The 8,983-nt window shown below is 39.6% G+C and overlaps 1 protein-coding gene across 1 annotated transcript in view; it reads left to right on the top strand.

Moving 5' to 3' along the window:
- The first annotated feature begins 678 nt into the window (after nucleotides 1–678).
- Nucleotides 679–8,983, top strand: part of ACO1 (aconitase 1, soluble) — a 41,484-nt gene continuing 33,179 nt past the window's right edge. Inside the window, exons 1-3 of the mRNA XM_006881254.1 lie at nucleotides 679–775; nucleotides 3,554–3,722; nucleotides 4,712–4,849. Coding sequence (XP_006881316.1) covers nucleotides 679–775; nucleotides 3,554–3,722; nucleotides 4,712–4,849 — 404 coding nt within the window. The remainder of the gene's footprint in view (nucleotides 776–3,553; nucleotides 3,723–4,711; nucleotides 4,850–8,983) is intronic.

Genomic DNA, 8,983 nt, shown 5'->3' with positions numbered 1-8,983 from the left:
CATTTCTGTGTCTGTCAGCCCATGAGAACCTCTGGAGCACTCCTGTCCGGACCTTCGATAGTCACGGAGGTGGCACAAGATCCTACGGCGCTTTCTTCTGTTGGGAGTCGTGGATGACTCAATTATAGCTAACAGTAGTATCCCACATCAGTGAAAGGCAAAAGCAGACACACAAAATCAGTGAAAGGATGTTGGAAAGTTGTAGATAGAAGGCGAAAGCAGCTTGAGGTTCTGTACTCATGTGAGGCAAAGGTAGACTTTCTCAGTAGCTTCACAGAAGCTCGCTTTGTTGGCCAAGAATATCCATCTTGTGTTCATGTGCAGGGCCCTCCCTTCCCCTGACCTTAGAAAAGTAGCGAGCAACTTTTTAAATTCAATTTGTACAGTTTTTGCAAAAGACCTCTGCTCAGTGCTATTATTATCATTTATTTATTTGTTTATTTATTATTATTATTATTATTTTGTGTGTATTGTCAGTCGGATTTCACTGGTACAGGAGGAGATTGTCCCTCTTTCTCCAGCAGAGCATCTGGTGGATTTGAATTGCTCACCACTGGGAATGCAGTGCAGCTAGGCTATCAGAGCGCACCTGATCACTACTTGTAAAGAGGTCCGGCTTTGAAAGGAGAAGTTTAATTTCCACTTGCCTTTTTCAGGGACACGTGAGCAGCAGTAATCATGAACAACCCCTTCAAACACATCGTGGAGCCATTGGATCCTGCACAGCCAGAAAAGAAGTTCTTCAACTTGAATAAATTAGAGGACTCAAGATATGGTAGGTACCTGACTGTGATGGAATTAATTACCTCTGACGTCACTTGGAATCTCCTTAGCATTGTGACTAAGCTGAGCTTTATAATGAGTTGGCTGTGTAACGTAATGCTTAGATATGGAAGAGTAAGTACAAGTACAGAGTTTCCACCTCTTGGAAGCCAGGACCTAGTTTATGAGCTATACCAGAGAGCTGCTGAGTGTTTGTTCGTAGATGAATCACACAAACTCACATACATACTTATTGTAAGCTGTTCATTTGTAAGTAAACAATGATGATTATGTGTACTTGGATGTAACACTTGGTAAGGTCTTCACATTTGTTGATTATGTCATTTCATCTGACTAACGGCCATATATGGCTTCTTGCTGCCTGTGCATGGTGGTTTGCGTGCGCAAGTAATTGCAAGTTTTTTTGGGTCGTGTGCTTTTTCGGGCTTGTGTTTGATGTACAGTAACGCTCTTACCCCCATGAGCGAGGCCTTTGAGGCTTGGCCTAGGGTGTAAGACAGGCAGTGGCTTAAATCTCCAACAGGCCCTTGGGCCTGCAGCCCTCAGGCCTGGTTCAAACGTTCTTCTAAGTGGTATAGCACTGGTCTGTGCGTTGCTGTACAGAGGTAACTTGTGGTTGCTGTGATGCTAAACACTGTGACACTGATGTGCCAAATGTGGTAATGGTTACCCACGGTAAACAGTGTTTGGTGGAGCTTCCCAGTTAAAATAAGCTTGGAAGGAGGAAGTGGCATCCACTTCCGAAATGTCTTGCCTCCAGAAACTCTATGAACAGTGGTCGATGGCACCTAACAGCAACAACGGCCTTATGGAGTCTTGAGGGAGCTTTAGTGACACAGTCAGTAAGGGGTCGCACTGCTAACCCAAAAGCCACACCTCTGGTGGTTCACATCCACCAGTGGCCCCATAGGAGAAACCTCAGTGTGGATGGTCACCTATGAGTCAGTGCCCACTCGAAGGCAATGAGTTGAGTTGTGGGGTCTTATCATAAAATCCAAGAATTTCTAAGAGGGTCAGTGATGTGTGCAGGTAACAAATGTGTGGAATGAAGAAGAGAATAAAGACACAGTCTTTTGATTCCAAAGCCTATGCATTTTCCATCTTTATGGTCTTTTCCTCACAGTATTTCTGGATTACTCTAGTAAAAAATTTCTGTCTAGCATTATTCATTGCCACTGAGTCAGTTTTGACTCACAGCTGACCCCCTGACTGGGTTTCCAAGGCTGTAAACTGCAAGGAGATTACTCATGCTTCCCTCTCAGAGCAGCTGTTGGATTCAGACTGCCCGAGAAGCACAGCCTTTGAGTCGGCAAAACGCTCCCGGTACGTGGCTGCCAGAGCTTCCTCCTCTGTAGCAGAGAAACTCTTGTTTTGTAATCAAAAGCACCATCAGTTTTCTTATAAATTACCGTTGTTTTACCTTAGGAACCCTATACTCAGTTACCTCAGCCTTGCTGTTTGGTAGTATTGTAGGGTCTTATTTCCTTTGAAAAATATATGTGTCTATGTCGTTGTTAGGAGGCACTGTCAAGTTGACTAAGACCTGTAAAGACCCTATAAATAACAGATCAGAACCTTGCCCTATTCCTGTGCCATCCTCATCGTCTCTGATACACTTGAGCTCACTCATGCAGTCACTGTGTCAGTCATCTCATTGAGAGTCTTCCTCCTAACAACATGCCCCAAGAATGTGAAATGAAATTTCTGTGCTCGAGTATTAAATACTGTAACTGTAAAGAGGTGATCTTCTCGTTTCTTGGATAACAGTTTCCATAAGCAGTTTGGTGGTGGTGGGTCGTAGGTGCCCTCAAGTCGAGAACGACTCATAGCAACCTTATGAACAAAAGAGTAAGACAGACTAGGAAGCAAGATAGGCCATCTACTTCTTTAATAACAGGCCTTTGGAAATCTGTGAACATGAAAGGAATGAGGAGAGTTATAGTAGTAGTGTAGTGATAGAGCCCAGATTGGAAGTCAATTAAGGAAAAACAGTAACAAACATCATTTAATAATTAGAACATGGCATGTATGTAGCTTGAATGTTAGAAAACTGGAAAGTGTTAAAAATGAGATGGAATGCATGAACGTCAACATTCCAGGCATTAGTGAGATGAGGTGGACCAGCTTTGGCCACTTTGAACCAGATAAACAAAAGCAATGAGAGAGAGAGAGAGAGAGAGAGTGTGTGTGTGTGTGTGTGTGTGTGTGTGTGTGTGTCTGTTTCCTAACACATGTTGTGTGAGTTGTTACGTGATTCTGTCAGAACAGACCCTCCCGTGGGTTTTCAGAGACTATAAATCGCTTAGGAAGAGATGGCCCATCTTTCACCCATGGAGCAGCTAGTGGATTTGAGCCTGGATTCAAACTGTGTGCCCTTGCGTTGGCAGCCCAACTCTTTACCACTAGGCCACCAGAGTTCTCTTCCCAACGCATACTTCAATAAAAACATAGGCTGACATCCTTCATGATAAAATGCAAAATCTTAATTTTTTTATATTTGGAATCACAGACAAGGCTAGAATTTAATGTAAATGAATAAACTGAAATGCTTTCTTTTTTCTAGTCTGTGGATATTTTCTATTATTGAACATCTCTTAAGCCCATTCAGTAGCCATATAGTCTGTTGATCACTTCAGACTACCATGTGTCACTGTTAAGCCAATAACCTGATGTATGAAGTTTATACAGAGATTGGCTTTAAAGAGTCTTCTTCTGATAAGATGTCCCATGGCTTTGGTTTTATCGTGCTTTCTCCTTTATTCATTCCTAGGGCGCTTACCATTTTCTATCCGAGTTCTCCTGGAAGCGGCTGTTCGCAATTGTGATGAGTTTTTGGTGAAGAAAAATGACGTTGAAAATATCCTAAATTGGAACGTCACGCAGCATAAAAACATTGAAGTGCCGTTTAAGCCTGCCCGTGTCATCCTACAGGACTTTACGTGAGCTTCATGTCACTGCCCTCTCCTCTTGTCTGTCCAGTCAAAATGCCTTTAAACACTCTTTCATTTTGCTTTGAACAGAGGAGACTGTGTAATCTACTGTTCAGTATGCAGTCACAAAACCAGAAGGGGTTCATTAAAGACAGCAGAACTAAACCAAGGTTGTCCCAGGCAGTGTGGGATGCATGTGACACTCCCTGGCTCCGCTTTTTCAATTGCAAAGGTCATTTTTTTTTTTTGCAAAGGTCATTGTCTTAGGTCTTAAAGATCCCAATCCTGAGTACCATGGAAAAGGTGAAAAGCAGAGTGGTGCTCTCTTGTAATTTGGTCATTCATAAAGTCAAGTATCAATTATTATCCTTGGAACACTGGTTTGAGGTCTTCAGAGGGTCACCAGGTTTATGTGTTCTAACCTTTGCCTGTTAAGCCTCAGTGCACTTCCTCTTATTCCCAAGAATCCTTCTCTCATCACTGGCCTTGTTTTGAGATACAGCTTTTCCATTTTCAAATGATATTACTTTATTTTTTTTTCTAGACATCAAATTTTCTTTTTCTAGAGAAAGATTACCAGAACTGTAGACTCTAAGATAGTTATAAAAGAGAATTCACTTAACATAAATCTGATTCATAGCCTGCTTACTAAATTCTACCCATTCCTTTAAGTGTGGGCTGCATTTGAAGTTGTTGCTCATCTGTCTTCTATATCATGAGCCTACATCTGTCTGGAAGGCAATCACATCAGTAAAATTTCCAGAGTGCCCCGTTTCTCATAGTTTTCTCTGTTTAGACTTTAAGTCATTAAATGTAATACAGTGATAAAGTTGCATAGAAAATACCACTGTCTTGATTCGTCCCATCATGGTTTCTGCACAAATTGTGTTTGCCAACTTTTCCCTTTTAAACCACCTGTTTTTAGCATTCTCAATAGAGGCAAAACCCAAAGAATGCAATTCCAACCTTATTTTCTGCTTATTTCTCTCTTTTCATAGTGGTGTGCCAGCTGTGGTTGACTTTGCCGCCATGCGAGATGCTGTGAAAAAGTTAGGAGGAGATCCAGAGAAAATAAACCCTATCTGTCCTGCTGATCTTGTCATTGACCATTCCATCCAGGTCGATTTCAACCGAAGGTGAGACTTTCCTGCTTTATGCACAGCTAGGCCACAAGATTTTTGTAAAAAGCAAACAAACAAACAAATACGTTAATATGGTTTAGTAAAAGAATGAAATCTTTGAATAATATATTAAGCAAAACCCTCCTTAGAAATAAGGATGATCAAAGTTCACCTCATACACTTTGGGCATGTTACACGTCAGAAGAGGCCAGTTCCTGGAGGACATCATGGTTGGTAGTCAATGGGAAAGAGAAAGACCCTCAACAATGTGGGCTGACATAGTAGCAACTAAGTGATAGATAGTTGACAAGCCAGCAGATATTGTGAGGAGAGTGTTCAAGACTGGGCTATTTCATTTTGCTATATATTAAGTCACTGTAATTTGGAGTAACTATATCATTTAGAAGTAGTTAAACCCTTACCTATTAACAAACCATAAAAGTAAGTGCTTCTCCGGGAGCTCTGGTGGCCTACTGGCAAGAAGCTGCACTGCAATCCCGGAGTGCGCAGTTCAAATCCACCAGATGGTCTGCTGGAGAAGGAGGGACAGTCTCCTCATGTACCAATCAGATCCGATTTGACAGTTCATGCACAAAAAATAATAAAATAAAAATTTCAAGTCAAAAACAAGACACAACAGCAATAAAGTGTTTCTCTAAGCAGAACACATAATGCCATTGTAATCCTAGCCCATTGAAGAGAAGACACTGAATTCGTAGAGGGTGAGTCGAGTAGTAATGGTAAATTTTTCCTGACTCATTTTGTTTTAATGTACTTCTATTCCTAACTATCATTCTACAACTGTCTTTATTTTAAATTAGGAGTGGAAATGTGTCTTTGGATTAAAATGGCATCAGGACATGAAACGTTATTATTTCCAGCCTCCATTACACGTATGAACACACATACATATAACAACATAGAAAATATGAAAAATGTCTAACAGTAGAAGTAGAAGCCAAGTGAAACACTCAGTGGTTTAGTAAAGCTTGGAAGAGGTGCTGGTGAAGTAAAAATTGAGAACAAAGAAAGTAGTCTTTATCCTTCAAATCAAAATGGGATAGACAGGTGAGATTGTCCTTCTGTCCTAAAAACATGGTTTGCACCAGCCAAAAGAACAAAGACTTAAAGATGAGTGCAAAACCAGCAATCACTGGGTAGCAGACCACCCTACAGCTTCAGGGGCAGTTAATAGAGTGAGTTCCTTTCTTGCACATCTCTAGTCGACTGGGAGGTTAGCTGATCAGGATGAGGGTGGTTTCATGCTGCAGTCTCTGGTTCAACTTCCTTCCCGCTGCCCTGCACATCTAAGGGACAGCTGAGGCAGCTCTAGTCTGTCTGTGTCTGTTTTAAGGCCCAGCATAGTTATGTGGTGGTCACAGAGGCTCAAGAGAGCAAGTGGAGACGTGCATTATCTCTAAGATCTAGCTTGGAACTGTCACAGGGCCATTGTCATTCACCAAAGTAAGTCACATGGCACAGCCCAGAGGCAGAGGGTGGGAGGTACATTCCATCTTTTCTAAAATTGACAAGCTTACACAGCAAGTGTTTGTATGCGGAGGGAGTGATCAGAAACTTGTAGGAGGCTTATATATCTACCTGGAAGTATAACTTGATAAAGGTGTTATCAACTGTTAGTGGAAAGACTCCATTCATGTACAGTGCTGGGAAAAGAAATGTTGGATAAAAGAGGCAATTCATACAAACTAAAGCATTCACATTAGGAAAATGGAATCTTGAAAACAGACAGAAGAAAATAAAAGCATATGAGTGCCAAATATGTTGGAAATGTAAATTTAAAAAGTGAGTGTTAACAGAAACAAGAAAGACCAATAAATGTAACTACTTGAAAGATGAGAGTAAGTAGCGCTAAATATGAATATTAATGTCATTAATATATAAATTCTGTATCATTTATTAGGGTGACATGGTATAGCCTGATAAATTTGCAAAGGAAAATAATATCTCACCATAAGAGGAAATTCACTTGGCAAACATTATTTAATACCTTTTCAATCTTATAAGTAATAAAAAGGTAAATTAATACCATTTTCTCTTATCAATATAGTTAAGATTAGAAAATAAACATTATGAATTATAAAGATGTCATGAAGGAGACACTTTTACACATGGCTAATAGCACTGTAAATGAGAAATAATAAAAGCAATCTATATTAAGAACCTTGTAAATTTTCCTACCATGGTACTTCCACTTTCATGAATACTTTTAATGGCTACCTAAAATTCAGGAGAAAAAAAAAGTATGGTTGCTAATATTTATGAAAGTATTATCTGGGAAAAAAAGCCATGCATTTTCAAAATATATGAAAGAACTGCCTGTTAAAATATGTTCTTATGATTAATTCTTAACTCTTAATTGTCACAGTTAAAGTATAAAGTTCTCAGTAACACTTGGAACAGATTCAAAGAGCCAGAACTGAAATTGCATGTTTCTCCTGCTCTCAGTTGGAGTTGTTCAGAGACTAAAAGACTGGAAAGAGAGGTGTCAGAATCCGCTCAGCAATTATCTCAGGGCCTTTAGCTGGCCTTTATTTATTTTTAGAATAAGTAGCTATTGTTTTGCATAATAAAAAGTCATTTAAGAAAATGAAACCACTGGGGAGGAGGGGGAGCAACAAAAAACCCTTTGTTTGCTTCCTTGGGGACTTAAAATGTGTTCTGTGCAACCTCAAGAGTAATGTAGAAACTGGTCATTTTCAAATTCATGTTGCCAGCATCACAACCAGGTAAATTCAGTGTAAAGAGAAATTTGCTCTATGCCCTGATTGACTATTCTTGGAACAAACAGAGCTGACACTTCACAGCTCTGCCCTTCCCTGTGGGCTCCAAGCACACACCCTTAGACGGCTTGTCTTTTTTTAAATTCCTCTTGATATCACATGAGCTTGATGTAATGTTTTGGCTTCAAGGGGTAAAATTAAAAATACAAATACTGACAAAATTTCAAGAGTAGGAGTGAGAGTGTTGCTGAACTTCTCACGTCAGACATTTTAGAAGGAGCCTCTCAAAAGTGGTGAGCTTCACCTGTCAGGGTAACTGTCCTCAGAGGTTTACCTTCACTCTGTTGCCTGAAAGGTAGAAGACAGAATTGTCAGCGTTTTAGTGCCTAAACTCTGTTGACTGAAAATTTGAAGAGCTTTCAGCCGTTAAGCAGTTAGTAAGTCTGGATCATCACCAAGTTCACTGTGATTTTTTTTTTCCTTTATCTCTTGACTTCTATCAACTCTGGTTTTAGTTTTTTGTGGAGTTTTTGCATGACACTCTAGCACTGAAAACAGTATTCTGAAAACAGCAGAGCCCAGGATGAACCTTGATCTAGATTGATAGCAAAATCTGCGAAGCACTTTTCCCCCCTAATTAGAACATTTCTGCTAGCAGTGTTTTCATTGGGATGTTTTATTTTTATTTCTTGAGTGTGGGTTTTGCAATCTGACCTCTTGATCTCTTTCCTCATTTTTGTAAGGAATTAGTGTGGTATGTTTCAACCCTCCTGGAACTGTGTGCTGGGAACTTGTTTCCAGAAATGAGCTAGATAACTGGGTGAATGTTCTCAGTTAAATATTTGTAAGTTCTTTCTCTGCTTTTAATAATATCAATTAGCCTCATACCATCATTGGGAACAGACAGCATAGCTAACACATTATTTTCAAGTTTCACAAAGTTATTTCAGAAACCTTTGACTTTTACATCTCAACAAGAATATCCTAACCATTTCTGATCAGATTTTATGAGTGTGAAAACCATCTCCTCTGTAAGTATTCTTTGTCACTTTCCAGAGCACCATTAAATGTGGTTTTCGGAAATTTTGAATTGTGTCCAAATCTGAATTCAAGTTATATAACTAAGAAGAAATTTCCTCTTTATTCTGTGGGGCCATTCACATTCGGAGACCTTTTTTTTTTAAAAAAAAAAAAAAAAAAGGAAAGGAAAGAAAAACCTCACTAGATTGAACTATTTTAGGAAAGTTCTGAGTGGTTGGCGAAAAAAAAAATCTGAATTCTGGTTCTGTTTATTCATGCTAATAATGAGAACTAGGCTTACTTGAGCCAAATTTAGCATAGTAGATGCCTTGTTTCCATGAGGCAGTCAGTAGATATTTTACCTGGAGTTGTTGTTGTTATGTGCCAT

The sequence above is a fragment of the Elephantulus edwardii genome, unplaced genomic scaffold (genome assembly GCF_000299155.1).
Source record: "Elephantulus edwardii isolate Elephantulus edwardi_28Jun2011 unplaced genomic scaffold, EleEdw1.0 scaffold00014, whole genome shotgun sequence".
NCBI lineage: Eukaryota > Metazoa > Chordata > Mammalia > Macroscelidea > Macroscelididae > Elephantulus > Elephantulus edwardii.
This window is presented reverse-complemented; position numbering and strand designations above follow the sequence as displayed.